General features: G+C 40.0%; 1 protein-coding gene across 1 annotated transcript in view; it reads right to left on the reverse strand.

Annotated features, from left to right (window-relative positions):
• zbtb10 (zinc finger and BTB domain containing 10) overlaps nt 1-16,804 on the reverse strand; it is a 116,360-nt gene extending 99,556 nt beyond the window's left edge. Inside the window, exon 1 of the mRNA XM_041189375.1 lies at nt 16,067-16,804. Within this exon, the coding sequence (XP_041045309.1) occupies nt 16,067-16,792 (726 nt within the window). The 5' untranslated portion in view covers nt 16,793-16,804. The remainder of the gene's footprint in view (nt 1-16,066) is intronic.
• Nucleotides 16,805-17,542: the final 738 nt, after the last annotated feature.

The following is a 17,542-nucleotide window of genomic DNA, read 5'->3' on the forward strand; positions in this document are numbered from 1 at the left end:
GGAAATGGCAGAGCAATTAAACAACTTTAGTCCTGTCTTCAGAATCATTGAATTGTTACGGTGTTGAAGGAAGCTATTTGGCCCATTGTGTCTGCACCAGCTCTCTGAGCATTTTAACTTAGTGTCAATCTCCTGCCTTTTCCCCATAACCCCGCACGTTGTTTCTATTTAAATAATCATCCAATGCCCTCTTGAATGCCTCAATTGAACCTGCCTCCACCACACTTCCAGGCAGTTTTCATGGTGGAAGACACAAATAACTTCTCAGAAATACTAGGGAACCAAGGGTCTAGTGAGAAGGAGGAACTGAAGGAAATTAGTAATACTAAAATAGTGCTAGAGAAATTAATGGGACTGAAAGCCGATAATTCCCCAGGGCCCGAAAATCTACATCCCAGGATACGAAAGGTGGCAGCCATGGAAATAGTGGATGCGTTGGTTGTCATCTTCCAAAAATCTGTAGATACTGGAACAGTTCAGGCAGATTGGGGGTAGCAAATGTAACCCCACTATTTAAAAAGAGAGGGAGAAACAGCAAATTACAGACCAGTTAGCCTAACATCAGTAGTAAGGGAAAATGCTAGTCTATTATAGAGAATGTGATAACAGGACACTTAGAAAATGTCAACTGGATCAAAGTCAACATGGATTTACAAAAGGGAAATCATGTTTGATAAACCTACTGGAGTTCTTTGAGGATGTAACTAGCAAAATAGATAAGGGAGAACTAGTGGATTTGGTGTATTTGGATTTTCAGAAAACCTTTGATAAAGTCCCACATAACAGGTTAGTGTGTAAAATTAAAGCACATGGGATTGGAGCTAATATAGTGGCATGGATTGAAAATTAGTTAGCAGACAGGAAATAGAGAGAGTAAGAATAAATGGGTCTTTTTCGGAGTGGCAGGCGGTGACTAGTGGGGTACCGCAGGGGTCAGTGCTTGGGCCCCAACTATTCACAATATATATATCTATGATTTGGATGAGGGAGCCAATGTAATATTTCCAAATTTGCTGACGACACAAAACTTAGTGGGAATGTGAGCGATGAGGAGGGTGTTAAGAGGCTTCAAGGTGATTTAGACAAGTTAGGTGAGTGGACAAATTCATGGCAGATGCAGCATTATGTGGATAAGTGTGAAGTTATCCACTTTGGTAGGAAAACAAAATGGCAAGAGTATTATTTAAATGGTGATAGATTGGGAAATGTTGATGTACAAGAGTTACCTGGGTATCATTGTATACCAATCACTGAAAGCAAGCATGCAGGAGCAGCAAACAGTTATGAAGGCAAATGGTATGTTGGCCTTCATTGTGAAGAGGACTTGAGTACAGGAGCATGGATGTCTTACTGCAGCTGTACAGGGCCTTGGTGAAACCACACCTGGAGTATTGTTCGCAGTTTCGGTCTCCTTATCTCAAAGTATATACTTGCCATAGAGGGACTGCAGCGAAGGTTCACCGGACTGATTCCTGGATGGCAGGGTTGTCGTACGAGGAGAGATTGGACCGACTAGGCCTTATTCACCAGAGTTTAGGAAAATGAGAGGGGATCTCATTGCAACATGTAAAATTCTAACAGAGATGGACAGACTGGATGCAAGGATGATATTTCCTCTGGCTGGAAGTTCTAGAACAAGGGGTCACAGTCTCAGGATACTGGTAGGCCATTTAGGACTGAGATGAAGATAAACATCCTCACTCAGAGTGGTGAACCTATGAAGTTCTCTACCAAAGGCGGCTGTGGAGGCCAACTTGCTGAATATACTTAAGGAGAAAATAGATAGACTTCTGGACTCTAAAGGCGTCAAGGGGTATGGGAAAAGCGCAGGTGTAGAGGATCAGCCATTATCATATTGAATGCTGCAGCAGGCTCAAACGGCCAAACGACCTACTCCTGCTCCTTTTGTCTGTGTTTCTATGATGCTGTCTTTAACTTTTTTAGTTAACCACAGATGGTGGGTTCTCCCCTCGGAATTGTTCTCTCTCGTTGGAATGTATCTATTGTGTTTTCTGAAACAGCCCTTTAAATGTCTGCCACTGCATCTCTACTGATTTATCCCTTAACCTAATTTGCCAGTTCACTTTAGCTAGCTTGCTTTCATGCCCTCGCAATTACCCTTATTCAAGTTTAAAATACTAGTCTTGGACGCATTCTTCTCTTCCTCAAACTGAAAGCAAAATTCAATCATAATATTAAGATCGCTGCTATTTAGGGACACCTTCACTGTGAGGTCATTAATTAATCTTAACTTGTTGCACAATATCAGGTCTGGTATTGCCTGTGCTCTGGTTGGCTACAGAACGTGCTGTTCTAAGAAACTATTCCAAAAACATTATCAATTCCTCATCTAGGCTACCTTTGCCCATGTGATTTTTCCAGTCTATATGTAGATTTAAAGCCTCCATGATTATTGCCATACTTTTCTGACAAGCTCCCATTATTTCTTCCATTCTACCCCATCCTACAATGTGGGTACTGTTAGGGGGTCTTCTCATCGCTCCCAAAAGTGACTTATTGCCTTTATTACTTATCATCCCAACCAAACCACTGCTATATCCTTATTTCCTGAAATTAGGTCACCCCTCTCTAATGTGCTAATATTATCGTTAATAAACAGCCACCTCTCTAACTTTTCCTAGCTTCCTGTCCTTCCTTCAATATTCAGGTCCCAATCTATGTTACCCTACAGTCATGTCTCTGTAATGGCTATCAGATTGTACTTATTTATTTTTATTTGAGCTATCAGTTCATCTTTTTTGACTGCATTCAGATACAGAGCCTTTAGTTTTGTCTTTATATTATTTTAGTATTCTCCAGTCTTATCTGATTTACTCTTAGATTTGTACCCTCCAACTCTTCCTGTCACAGTCTGTTTATCATTTCCCATATGAGTACCTTCCTCTCTAGCCTTGTCACTACTCTTCGATTTACTATATCTTCTCAAATTTGATCCCTTGCCCCCAACTATTTAGTTCAAAATCCTCCCTACTTCCCTGGTTACACGGCTCACTAGAAGACAGGTCCCAGCACGTTTCAGATGCAGACCGTCCCAACGGTACAGCCCCCACTTTCCCCAATATTGGTGCCAGTGCCCCATGAATCGAAATCCACTTTTACCACACCAGTCTTTGAGCCATTTCTCTAATCTTATTTGCCTATGCCAATTTGCACATGGGTCAGGTAATAATCCAGGCATTCTTAACTTTGAGGTTCTGTTCCTTAATTTGGTGCCCAGTTCCTCATACTGACTATTCAGAACCTCTTTCCTTGTCCTGCCTGACATGGACCATGAGGACTGGATCCTCCCCAGCCCTGAGCAGATGTACCAAACCCTGGCACCAGGCAGGCAATAGAGTTCTGGACTCTCAATCTTTTCTGCAGAGGACAGTGTCAATCCCCCTCTGTACTGTCCCCTATCACTACATTCCTTTTTGCACCTTCACTTGAATGGCTGCCTGTACAACAGTGCCATGGCCAGTCAGCTCATTCACCTTGCAGCCCCCACTCTCATCCAAAAAAGCTGAAAGAACCTCAAACCTGTCAGACAATGGCAAAGGCTGAAGCTAATGCACTCCTGCCCTTTGCCCATTATCTGCCTCATTTGCAGTCACATCCTCCTGTTCCCGACCAAATCAGAAGACACTATCCTATGGAGTGTGACTGCCTCCTAATATGAAGTGTCCAAGCAACTTTTCCCCCTCGCTGATGCATTGCAGTGCCTGCAACTCTGCCTCCAGCTCAATGACTCTGAGCCAGAGCTCGACCCACAAAAACTTACTGCAGGCATGCTTGCCCTGGATCACAATGGCATCTGACAGCTCCCACATTCTGCAGCTCTGACACCTTACCTATCCCACCACCCTTAATTTGTTTTAATTAACTACTTAAATATTTTATTCAATTAATTATTTTCCTTTTTTCATACATTTTATTAACTTTACTGGCAGTTCACATACTATTTTAAACCTTAGGAATAGATTAGACCTTAACCGCTTACCAGATACTCACCAAAAAGCTAGTTTCTTCCCCTGTAGTAGAGTAAGAACCAATTCCTACAGGGTGAAAAGGTTAGAAAAAGCAAAGGAGCACCTCCCTCCCTAACTCCCTCAGTCACCCAACTCCCAGCATTCTTGCTCAAAGTCACACTAAGAGGCATATTTATATGCTCTGAAAATAAGGACTTAGCTCAGCTGCAGATACAGAAAAAAAGTTTAAGCCAGTTTCTTAATTTACTAACTTCAATTGCTCTCCAGCTGAGAGCTGAGAGAGAAAAGTCCCTGCTTAAGCCTGGATGAAATTTAGAATTTAAAGAGTAAATTTTAGTCGGATGTTAAATGTTAGAAACAAAATTAGTGTTTTAGAAATTTAAGAGATTAAGATTCCCTCACCATCCCAACTCCCACACTCTTGTTCAAAGTAGCACTCCAGTGCTACCCGTTACAGGTCCAAAGTCTGGCACCCTCAGGACCAAGACTGTTTCAGACTTTGGACTACCCGCTGGATCAGAAGTCAGCGGGCAGGTGATGAAGCATTTTATTTGCAAGTTTCTGAACTGGCCTGAGGTTGTTCCATCTTTTGCCTCAGAGGTCAGCAATTCCTCCTGACACCTGTATTAACCCGCAGTGAGGAGTGGTTCTCATATTTCATCCTCATATTTGATATCCAGGCTTCAGAATGAGGGGTGGCAAAAAAATACTGTTCAGTGGTTTCAAGGATGTGATTTATGTAAGCACCCATTAACCACATATTGTATTTCAAAGAGCTTGCAATTATTTATTTTTTTCTCTCCATTCACCCCAACGTTCTGTGGACTGAGAGAAAACTGTCAGGTTTTTGGAGAGCTGGATTTGGAGTACCCTACCTATAAGATCCTAGACTAGAATATAATCCAGACATGTGCATCAATCAATAAACATTATCATAAGAGACAATCAGGCCCTGCTACAAGTGTAATAACTTGACAGGATACCCATGTAAACAGAAAAGATAATGGATAGATCCATTATTCTTTATACAAATGTTGATTTGATATCTTTTCTCATGTAGCATAGGAACACAAAAAATAGAAGACAATCATACAGTCTGCTCTGCTTTTCTACGCAATCATGACTGATCATGTGTCTTAACTCCACTTTCCCACCCTGATCCCCAAATCCCTCAATTCTCAGATAAAAAAGCTGTCTATCTCAGCCCTGAACATATTCAATGATGGAATACTCACAACCCACTTGGGTAGAGAATTCCAAAGATGCACAATACTTTTGAGAAGAAATTTCTCTTCAGTCCTAAATAAGACCCCTTACTCTGAAGCTGTGCCCGTATTCAAAATTACCCAGCCAATGGACAATAGTGTCTCCCCCGTCAAGCCCTTTCAGAATCTTGTATGTAGCATGAGGTCACCTCTTTCTAAATTCTAGAGTGTATAGGCCCAATTTACTTAACTCTCATCAAATGAGAAAACTTTTATCCCAGGAATCAATCCAGTGAACTTTCACTGTACTGCCTCGAGCGCAAGTGAATCCTTTTTTAGGTAGAGACCAAAATTGTTAGTATTTTGGAAGTTTAAATCTTTCTCAGAAAATTTAATATACATGTTAACATATCCATCATAGAACTATACTACTACAAGTAAAAAGGTATGCATAATATCACCTGGTGCTATGAAGCATTTTTGTTTTCTCAAATTTCTGGCATGCTTCCCAGATTTCCAAAACAACTTAACCCATTACTGCAATATTAAACAGGGCTTTCAGTAAACTCATTGAGATTGTTGAGGGGAATAAAAGTACACCATACAAACAGTATGTAGAAATACACTCAATTTTGATTGTCAAATTGAATATGTATATGAATAGAAGGGGTCTATCACTTAGGACTGAAGAGAAATTTCTTCTCCAAAGTATTGAGAATCTTTGGAATTCTCTACCCAAGAGGGGTGGGTATTCCATCACTAAATATGCTCAGAGCCGAGACAGTTTTTAAATCTGAGAATTGAGAATATTCATGGATGCAATTGAGCTTAACTTAAAACACTGCAGAAATTTTAATACATAATGAATGATACAGAAATATTAAAATTAGGTTTTGATTATTCAATTCAATGTTTGTCATATTGAGCAAACAAGTGCATTAGGCATCAAAATGAAATCAAGATATGCTGTAGCCAAACGTTGGATTTAATATTACTTTCCCCAACTTGAAACAATTAAATAATTCACTCTAGGTTATACAAATTTAATTAATCTCCATTCTATATTAAAAAAGCTAGTTTTTTTTTTTAAAAAATCCCTTGCAGATATCTTTCCAATTTTAATAATTTGGATTAAGTTGGTTTTAAGTGTTTTAAATGTTTCACCATTATGTATAGTAACTGATTCAAATGTCTACTTTATTAAATGACTAGTGTAATGCTTACCTGCATTGTAAACTATTTTCTCATCATTCCATTTGACCACAATGGAACTCATGTACCTCTAGCCAAGCTAATTTAACAAACTTTAACAAAATCCAAATACAAATTAATCAAGCATATTCATTTGATAACTCTCATGTATCAATGGACTAAAATTTCCAGTTTTATTGTTTGAATATCTAACTTGTTTTTGCAGAGGGTATACCTGAGGCAAGTCTTCAGATATATTAATTTTAAAAATAGGAGTAGATATCAGTTTCCAACATACTGCTATCAATTAACTTCCTAATATTTGCACCAAGGATTCAAAGGTTAAACACTCAAATGAAATGGGGAATCCACTGGTCCAGATGATCACAATTGTAAGAATTTTCATCTGCATTTTGATAAACTCACTATTTCGAGCTACTCAGGTGTATAAATTAATCTGATCTGTTAACCCCCTAATTTACATGCTCTAAATTAAAAACAAAATACAATAAAATACTGGATTATCAGAGCTGAAATTCTATATTTTGATCTATCCATAACTATAGGTCTATGTTTAAACTAATTTACAAGTTTAAATTACATGGCTCCTGTATTCCTGGGGTTAAAGCGTTCTCCCACTAACTTCCTGAAGGACCATCCCACTTTTCCTTGCGAGTAATCTTCAGTTATATCTAAATAAGAGACTTGCTTTCACTGCAACATATGTTTAACATAACAGCAATAAGTGGATATGTATCTCTAATTAAAAAGGTCATCGCTGAAGTCCCTGCCCACAATGATAAGTAACGCAAACCTCCCCTTCCCCTATTTCTTTTTAAACTGAGGATGCAACACGAAATGGTAGAAGACCATGCTAGTTTAACTATTTAAAGGCTGGCTGGATCTAAATCTCCTCATTCAACATGATACTGACGTTAGTTTTAATCCGAGTAAGCTTTCTAATAAGTAGTTTTCAAGCATGTGCTTCAATACTCAGTGCAAACTACTGTCAGGTTTTGTTGGAATTATAATATTTAGATGAAACAACTTATAATTTATTGTAAATTTACAACTCAAAAACAGAACAAACTGTTTAATACAAACACTGAAAAATGGGACTTATCTTAGTCAAAACAAGAGTGGGCAGTAGTGTCATTAATACATACTTAGTGGTCCAAGCATACTTGCTCAGCTGTACAGGTCTTGACACTCAGGTCTAGGATCAAACACTTACTTCATAAGTGTACAAGGTATCTTCTTGTTTCACCTTGTGAATATTTGCATACATGAAACAGAGTGATTGGAACAATAAGCTGACACTTTATACCATAAAAATCAAAAGAGCTTTTCTTAGTTTTTGTAAAGGTACATCCTTTCTCAGAGGAGCAAGGCTCCATGGCCTTGCTTTAGCTTTGGGCTATTTGCTTCCAGGCCATCTAACATTTGTGTTGAGCTAACCACAAGATGAGCCCAGTCTCCATTCAGTTCGCAGACTAGCTAGGCCAGTTAACCTAACACCTGTCATTGGGAAAATGCTGAAATTGATTACTAAGGAAGTAGTAGCAGGAAATTACAAAATCATAATAAAACTATGCTGACTCAGCTTGATTGTATGGAAAGGGAATTGTGTTTTACAAATTTATTGAAGTTCTTTGAGGATGTAACAAGAGGGTGGATAAGGGGAACCTATAGATTTAGTGTATTTGGATTTCCAAAAGGCATCCAATAAGGTGCCTCATTAAAGATAATTGTTTGTGGTATAGGCTAACTAACAGGAAACAGAATCTGGATAAATGGGTCATTTCAGTTTGGCAAACTAACCATTGAGGTGTCACAAAGATCAGTGCTGGGGTCACAACTATTTACAATCTATTTTCATGACTAGGATGAAGGAACCAATTCTACTGTAGCCAAATTTTCTAATAATACATAGAAAGGCAGAAAAGCAAGTTGATAGGCAGAAAAGGATAGATTCTGCAGGGAGATTCAGATAAGTTAAGTGAGTGGAGAGTAAAATTGGAAAGAGCGAGTATGTATTGTATGAAAATTAGGTTGCCCAGTTTGGTAGGAAGAATGGAAAATAAATTTAAATGGAGAGAGACTGCAGAATGCTGCAGTGGAAGGGGATCTGGGTGTCTCCCTACATGAAACACAAAAAGTTAGCATGCAGGTACAGCTAGTAATTAGTAAAGTACATGGAATGCTGACCTTTATTTCAAAGGGGGGATACAGTATAAATGTAGGGAAGTCTTGCTACAATTGTACAGGGTATTGATGAGACTGCACCCAGAGAACTGCCAACAGTTTTACTAGTTTGGGGGGAGGGGCGGAAATACACTTGCTTTGGAGGCAGATTAAAAAGTTCACTAGGTTGATCCCTGTGATGATGAAATGAAGGAATTTTTCTTTATTCAGAGGCTAAGCCAGCATTTATTGCCCATCCCTATTTGCCCTTGAGAAAGTGGTGCTGAGCCACCTTCTTGAACCACTGCAGTCCATGTGGTGTAGGTACACCCATTGTGCTATTAGGTAGTTCCTGGATTTTGACCCAGTGATAGTGAAGGAATGGAGATATAATTCCAAGTTAGGCTTGGAAGGGGACTTGCAGGTGGTGGTATTCCCATGCATCTGCTGCCCTTGTCCTTCTAGGTGGTAGTGGACGTGGGTTTGGAAGGTAGTCTTGAAGGAAATTAGGAATGGGCAATAAATGCTGGCCTAGCCAGTGATGCCCATATCCCATGAATGAATAAAAAAGGAGTCTCGGTGAATTTCTGCAGTGCATTTGTAGATCACACGCACACTGCTGCCACTGCGCATAGGTAGTGGAGGAAGCGAATGTTGAAAGTAGTGGATAGAGTGCCAATCAAGATGGTGCTTGTTTTGAGGAAAGGGTGGCAGATTGGGCCTATACTTACTGGACTTTAGAAGAATGAGAGGTGATTTTAGTAAAACATACAAGATTCTGAAGGGGCTTGATAGGGTAGGTGCTGAGAGGATTTTTCTCCTTATGCAGGAGTCTAAACATAGGAGGAATAGTTTCAGGTCAAGGGTTTGCGAATTTAAGACAAAGATGAGAATGAATTTCTTCCCTCAGAGGGTCATACATCTTTGGAATTCTCTTACCTCAGAGAGCAGTGGAGAATGTGTTATTGAATATATTTTGAGGCTGAGATAGACAGAATTTTGACCTACAAGACAGATAAAGGTTATAGGGGGCAGGTAGGAAAGTAGAGTTAAGACCACAATCAGATCAACCACAATCTTATTGAATGGCAGAGCAGGCTCAAGGGCCAAATGGCCTATTCTTGCTGCTATTTCTTATGTTATGTTCAACAAAACAGGCCGCAAATCTTTTGTTCCACTGCTGTGCGCTACACCAAATTACCCTTTACGTTTTAAGTGCTTGCAGGAACAGAATTATTGGTCAGAACTGCTTGCAAATTTGATGATTAGTTTGCTTTTCAACTTTGCACAAGTCAAAACAGATCAAAGAGAGAACAGTATTTTTTTTTACAAAAAGGACCTACTGACCTTTCTGATTCTTTTAACACCAAAATCATGATTGTAGCAATTTGAAATCACATCTTTGGTGTAACTGAACAGTGAGGTACTTAGAATCGATGAATGTCATTTATCATAGTTGATGAAAGCCAGTTTTGGAGATACCGGAGATCCCACGTTCTTACTGTTGAAATGTTATGAAGCAATAGGAATTTATGAACTTTGCTCACTCAGGAACCTGTATTTTGGTTCTGGTGAACCCCTTGAAATAATCTTGCTTATATAGCGCAGGATTAAAATAAAAAATAAAAGTGACAGCTGGTAAATTAAGACAATAATTTCTATTTGCATATTTCATACAATAGACACCATGGAATTCATAGCAGTAAATTTCATCGTTTTAGGTTTTTACTTTCAGCTTCAGCGCATAATGTGGTAGATGTTCTTGGTTTACACTGAAATAATCTTCGTTTATTTTTACTTGGGATCTTTTCCTTATTTCCTGTTTAATTCTCATTTTCTACAACATGAAGACTGCCCACTGACTCCTCACCCAAATGTTTACTGTAGGGCAACCACAGCCAACCTAATTCTATCCTTGAAAAACTCAGCAGGTCTGGCAGCATCGGCGGAGAAGAAAAGTTTCCAGGTAATTCTGTTTTTGTTTTGGATTTCCAGCATCCCCAGTTTTTTGTTTTTATCTAATTCTATCCTTGCCCAACACCTATGTGGGCACACTTCCAAGATGGGTCACATGATCAGGGGATGGGCTGGCCCTGTCAAGTTCAGGAATCAAATCCAGGATTTTTCACATTTATACAGCTCAGTCCCATAGTAATGATTTTGAACTCCAATCAGCAGGGCCCTGAGAACTAGTTGACGACAGGGTCTATTTTCTATGCCCAGTCAGAAATTCAGCAAACATGATGGCCTGACCAGAAAGCCCACTAACATGGCGAATGTGTTTCATAGATCAAACATTGCTGAATAATCAGGGATGTTTACACTGAAGGACCTAGTCTTGAGTTTTAATATAAACAATAAAAATGCTAGAAATTAAAGTCCAAAATTTGAGACTTTATTCAGGTGGAGATTATATGGATTGTTTCATATTGATCATCTGATTTCTAATAATGAAATTTCTTCACATGATTAGTTGAGAAAATTAGTTGTTACAAGCTTACATATCTTAAATTCATCAGTTTAATTCAACACAACTGTATCATCTGCACTTCAGTCACCACGTAAGCTGCCTTTAACTGTTTCAGCTCACATCCTAAAACTGATCTGCTTCATAAATCCTGGCTCAAAAACACTACCACTATAAAGGGATGCAGTTGCAATTCACAAAATCAGATAGAAGGTACAATCCAGATCATCTACTGAATATCCCAATAACTGATGTAAAAACAGGGAACTAATTTATTGAATGAGTATAAAACCCAATGCTCCATAAAATATACTGATGCACTACTAGATACAACACTTCCCTCAATTTAGTCTACTGCATTCGCTGTTCCCAATGCCGTCTCCTCTACATTGGACAGGCCAAGCGCAGAATGGGTGACCGCTTTGAGGAACACCTCCGGTCTGTCTGCAAGCATGACCCAGACCCCACTGTCGCTTGCCATTTCAACACATCACCCTGCTCTCATGCCCACATGTCTCCGTCCTCAGCCTGCTGCAATGTTCCAGTGAAGCTCAACGCAAACTGGAGGAACAGCACCTCATCTTCCGATTAAGCACTTCACAGTCTTCTGGACTTAATATTTCAACAATTTCAGATCATGAGCTCTCTCCTCCATCCCCACCCCCTTTTTGATCCCCCTTTTTTTCAATAATTTATAATTTTTTTGACAACTATATATTTTTCTTTTCCTCCTATTTTAAAATTTATTTTGATCAATTGTTTCATCTCCACCTTTTAGCCCATTTCGATCCCGTCCCCCTACCCCACCCGCACTAGGGCCATCTGCCACTAGCTTGCTTCCCTTAATGTCCCCATTAGCACATCCTTTAGATAATATCACCACCGTCAATGTCCTTTGTCTTTTTGTCTATGATATCTTTGGTAATCTCTTCTTGGCCTCCACCTATCACTGGCCCCCTATCGAGCTCTCCTGTCCCACCCCTTCTACCAGTTTATATTTCATCTCATTTCTATATGTCTTAGTTCTGATGAGGGATCATACGGACTCGAAACTTCAACTGTATCCCTCTCCGCAGATGCTGTCAGACCTGCTGAGTTTTTCCAGGTATTTTTGTTTTTGTTCTAGATACAACACTGGTTGTGTAAAGTACACAATTTTTACTCATGATTTCAGACCTTTGTTGCCAATCACAAATTTAAGACAATAACCATGGGTCACAAACTTTCTAAGTTAAGATCCACCAGGAACTTGGAAAGCAGGAGAAAATTCTGGTACAATATCTTTAAGCTACATCTGAACTAAATTTAGCTCTCCAGAAGGAGTTATGAGAGCCGGTTCTTATGAGCCAAGTGCATTTAACTACCAGATTGCCTTTAATTTCCACATCTGTGTTAGTAAAATGCTAATTTAACTTGAAAGCCATTTAAAAGAGAATCTTCAAATAGTACATTTCATCTAACTGTCCCACACAAACAATGCAGTGATTCAATTACCAAATACACAATAAACCTAAAACCTCATCCTTCAGAACTTGATTATCAGTGAACACATCTTTAATGATAAAAGAATTCCTCATCTCTACCAACTTCATAGCTCAGCTTACTTTACCTGCTCTTTAACTTGCACCTAATGATTCCGTTCATTTTACATTATGAATAATTATTTGGACATTTTAATTAAGCAACATAAGAAACACAGCACGTTAGGAATTTAATACTAAGAAAAATTCAATTTTCAAATGAAGGGACTTCAAACTAAGGGGATTTGATAAATTTGAACAGAACATAGAAACAGACAAATCAATCTAGGCCACGACTAAATGATCGCAAATCCTGGCAATAACAATTTATACCCATCAATTCAGTGATTTTCATTGTAGCATGAAATCAATTCAAAAATAATTCACAAATGTTAGCTTTCCTCAAATTATGCCAGTTTTCACTTTACAAACTTGTGTCTATTGTATCGAAATAGAAATATAAAGATCTATATAGAAAGCGGGTAAGGTCTAGGTAAAGATAACAAAAGAAAGATATTTGAAAGACATACATGAAAACAAAACTAGAATAAAAGCTACTGAGCATATTAATTAATTTCTAACCTCATAGTAAAAGCAATGCAATCAAAATTGAAAGCTGAACTTAATAACTTGAGACACCAGCCAAGGATGAAGACTGGGAAATTGTGTACGCAGCATTACTTCAATATTATGAGATCGTACATCAAAGATCCCTCAGAGAAAATGCCACTTTACTGATGGTTTTAAAGGGGCAATATTTAATTTAAATTATTTCCAGTAACACTGCTATAATAAAACCTTCTAAAGGGGGGGTTCAGCTTTGACAATGGAATATTGAATATTTAAGTCTAGCTCTGTCAGTTCCACTTAGAACTGCATTTTGGAAAAGTAGTGTTATTTTAAATAACCTTGTGTTATACAAAATCTCTACTGGGAAAGCAATGGATCCCAGAAACAAAAATTCAATCTAGCATTTTGTTTGAAAAGCCTAGTTAAAAGCCTCCCTAGGGAATATAGCTTCCTTAAAAACACTGCCAAGATAGCTTCAAAAAGAAAAAGAACAGACAGCTTCTGCGACTAATCAAGATGGTACATTTGTAAAGTAAATACCTAGTACTCAGCTTTGAAACTGAAATGAAACTACATCGAAGACAGTTCATCGATGGAATTTTCTACTTATTTGCCCAGTTCAAAGGGTCTAAGTTTTGAAGAGTGTCTGACTACCACCTTATTAAAATATCAAACACCTCAATATATGTTAAATTTTAAAACCCTACAACTGAGTTAACAATACTTATTCAGCTAAGGGAATGCTTCATACAGGTGCATAGTGAACACACTAGCAACAATTCCTTTAAACCTGCACAATTTTATTTGGTATTTTCATCAAAGCTTGCAACAGGATCCAGCCATACAGCTGATGTGAAAAAGAATTGAACACAAGAAAATTGCAAGACAATATTTAATTGCTTTAAAGTATTGTAATACATCATAACGCATGACATGTGGCTGCAATACTGTACAAACTTCAAGTCACATTAGTAACTTCCAGTTTCACACCAAGTTACTGATGTTCTCAGAACCCCTTGATTCTGTTAAAATCTTTACAACCCCAATTATTTTATTCTACGTACATCATGCTTATTCCATTTTCACCCTGAAATAGTCACAGGGTTAACTTCTATGCATCTAATAAACATTTTCCTATGAAACTACATCCTGTCAATACCCACCACCTGTGATGCTACAAAAACAAACATGCATAAGAGGAAAACTGAAAGAACCGAAAAGGGAACAAGACTTTCAGATAATAAGTAAATGAGTGACAGTGGACTCATCTGGGGCAGATGCAATTACAGTAATTTGAGACAGACTGTTCTTCGAGGCTGGTACAATACCTTTCACAAGGCAGCTGTGCCTTTTCAAATTACCCTCTCCATAATTCTGACTTTGGGAGTTGTAAAAAAGGCATGTTGCAGCAAGAGGCATGTTATAAAGAAGGTTTTATATAATTCGTCTATCAACGTTAAAGATCCAGTATGTTTTGTTACAGAACATTGTAATTTTAAAGCCTGGCAGTTATCAACTATGCATTTCTGCTCTTGATTTTCTTAACCTAGTTATGAATTCTGTAATGCAAAGAACTATCATTCCTGGTGCTATAATCTATATTAGAGCGGACTTGGTACTATTCAAATCCAAATCAAAAAAGTTAACACTGGCTGAGTTGCTTAAAATCTGGATTTGAACTAGACCAAATTTAAGTAGCACTATGAATAGGTTATTGCAATAGGAATTGTGTTATCAGAAACTTGCATTTTTAAAAACTTCCAGATATTAACTGGTACAGAAACTTATGTCGCTCCATTATCAGGGTTCAACTGCAGAATGAAACTAATGCAGTCATTGGTGTAGTTCTGTAAATTGTATTTACAGAATTGATAATTTACAGCTCTCCTCAAAATGCACAGCAAGACATTATCAATGTCTGATGGTTTCTTGATCATCAAAACTGACTCAGGCCAGTGTCACTTGGTAGATTTAATTTAGGACCTAGGAACAAATTGCAGAACCATATCTATAATTAAGTTTTACAACCTTGAAGATTAATATGGACTAGTTTGTTCTTGAACCAAACTAATTCCCCACTCAATTTTATAGCTTTGAAAACAGCATTTTGCAAAATTCTGATGAAAGGTTTACACCTGACCTAGTAACTCGTATTCTCTCCAGAGCCTAAACAACCTGCTGTATTCCAATATCTTCAGTTTTTGATTTTAAGCAACATTTTTCTTTTTCAAAATCTTATTTTTAATGTTTAAAACTGTTAACTGTCAAAACTGTTCAAAAGTACAAGCTGTATAAATGCAGCACCTAATCTCTTAAACGTACAGAATAATTCCTTTGATTCAAAATGAGTCAATTCTAATTTATCGAAAATTGTCTTGACCAACTTGCATTACTATCTGCACTACTGCAGAATAAATTCTCAAACCAGACTGTATAATAGCTGTGCGAGGGCAACAAAACTTAAGTGAAGAAAAAAAAGTTAGAACTCACAAACGTGGAAGATCTGGTGTTTTTTTTTGTTGCTGCCTGCGCTTCTCGTCCCTTTTCCAAATACAGCGTGCATTGGTCAGTAATGTGATCCCCCCGGTGTTATGTTCCGATCCTTGGGACACAGTGCCATGTAAACAGGGTACAAGATCAAATTCCGTTCCGATCAATAGATCCAAACTGAATTCAATCTGTTGTGTAAATGGATTAAGGACCTCGGGGGATGGGATTGAGCGAGAGAGAGCCAGAGAAAGATAACTCTAAACCATAACGCCTATCGTAGCTTCGAGTAACCTGAAGAGCCACTAATATAATCAGAGCTTTAAGTCTGAAGTAAATGGAGTCACAGCAATCGGAATGAAGGCAGGATCAGCAATGGCTACTTAACACCATCCCCCACTTGGAAAGGAAGCCGAGACTGCCTTTTGCAGTATAATTTATAGCCACTCTCACCTCCATGCAGACTGCAGCCGACGGGTCATTCTCCCGGTGCTCGGTGTAAAGGTGATGCCGCAGCAGTGTGGTTCTCCTGTAATTGCGGCTTCCTTTCACGAACTTGTTGCGGTTATTGTTGCTCCCCAGCCCGCTGTTGGCCCGCAGGCACCAGGAGCAGTACATGAGGCCCGTCTCCTGCTCGTACTGAAGCCACGGGAACTCCTGCAGCCACGACCTCTGGAAAGTGCGCTGTTGCGGCAGCAGTAAGGACTGGGGCCGCCCAAGCAGGGTCAGCCCTATTCCTTTCCGGCTGCAGCCGCTGTTTTCCTCCTCGTCGTCTTGTCCCACTTTGGCTCCGGCTCCTTCCCCGGAGGTCACGGCTCGCTCCTCGCTCCCGGGCCCGTCTACCCCTTCCTCCTCCTCGGCCGGAACCTCCTCCTCTTCTTCGGACTCGTTGCTGCTAATGGAGCCACCGTCGACCACCCGCACCGAGACCTCTTGCTCCGGGTACTCATCGTCCACCACCACCGTCTCAACCCAGTCCTCCTCCGGGGCGGGAGCAGGAGCGGCCTCGACGCCGTCCAGTGCAGGAAGGGCAGCCAGTTTGCTTGGAGTGACCGAAGAGAAGGCCCCGTTCGAAGCCTCGCTGCTGTTGTTGTTGTGGGGCCCGGGTTCGGGTTCGATCTTGGCGATGGCGGCTCCGGTGCGGAAAGCCAGTGAGCGCCTGTTCCTTTCGCCGGACATCGTGTGTGTGGAATGGGGGAGGGTGGGGGGGGGGTGGGGAGGGGTCGTTGATCCGAGCGCTGACCGGGGAAGGAAGGGGGTGGGGAGGAGGGGGGGGAGGAGGGTTCCTTTCCCGCGAGAACCTTTTTTCCCCCCCTTCCTTTCTCTTTGCCAGCCAAACTCCGGCACCGGATGAATTGGGAAAAGTTACGAGCGGAGCGGTCGGGCCACCGAGTACAGCCCGACTGCGGTGAAGAGCCGGTACTGAGCGGCGGTTTTTGTTCGGCCGCCGCCGCGCGCACGATCCAGTGTCCAGCCGCTCGTGCTTTCCCCAGCCCCAGCGGCTCCGAGTCCGCGAGACACGCAGCGGACGCCAACGGGCAAAGCTCCCAAACTGCACCGCGCGCGAGCACCGCGCCGTACCTCTGCCTCCCTCAGGCCAACTCGGCTTCCTGGCCAACCAATCACTAAGTCACTCTCTTTAATTTATTATAGATATAGATGTTCATTTTCTTTTTCCCTTCAATTAACCCCGATCTCTCTTGGCAACCATTCTACCATCCTTAGCTTTCAGTCACAGGTTTCTGTTTCTGACGTTGCAGCATATCTTACAAAATAATATTTCTTTTTTAGTAAGTGGTTCTCAGGATAGATTGACTTGTCCAGCACACAATTTCCCTGAGCGAAAAAGGTGGTGATAGTAAAACGTGATGAGGGTCGGGTAATATATTTGTGCCCCTGAACAATGTAAAACATCCGGCTGTGGAATTG

This window comes from Carcharodon carcharias, chromosome 6 (genome assembly GCF_017639515.1).
Source record: "Carcharodon carcharias isolate sCarCar2 chromosome 6, sCarCar2.pri, whole genome shotgun sequence".
NCBI lineage: Eukaryota > Metazoa > Chordata > Chondrichthyes > Lamniformes > Lamnidae > Carcharodon > Carcharodon carcharias.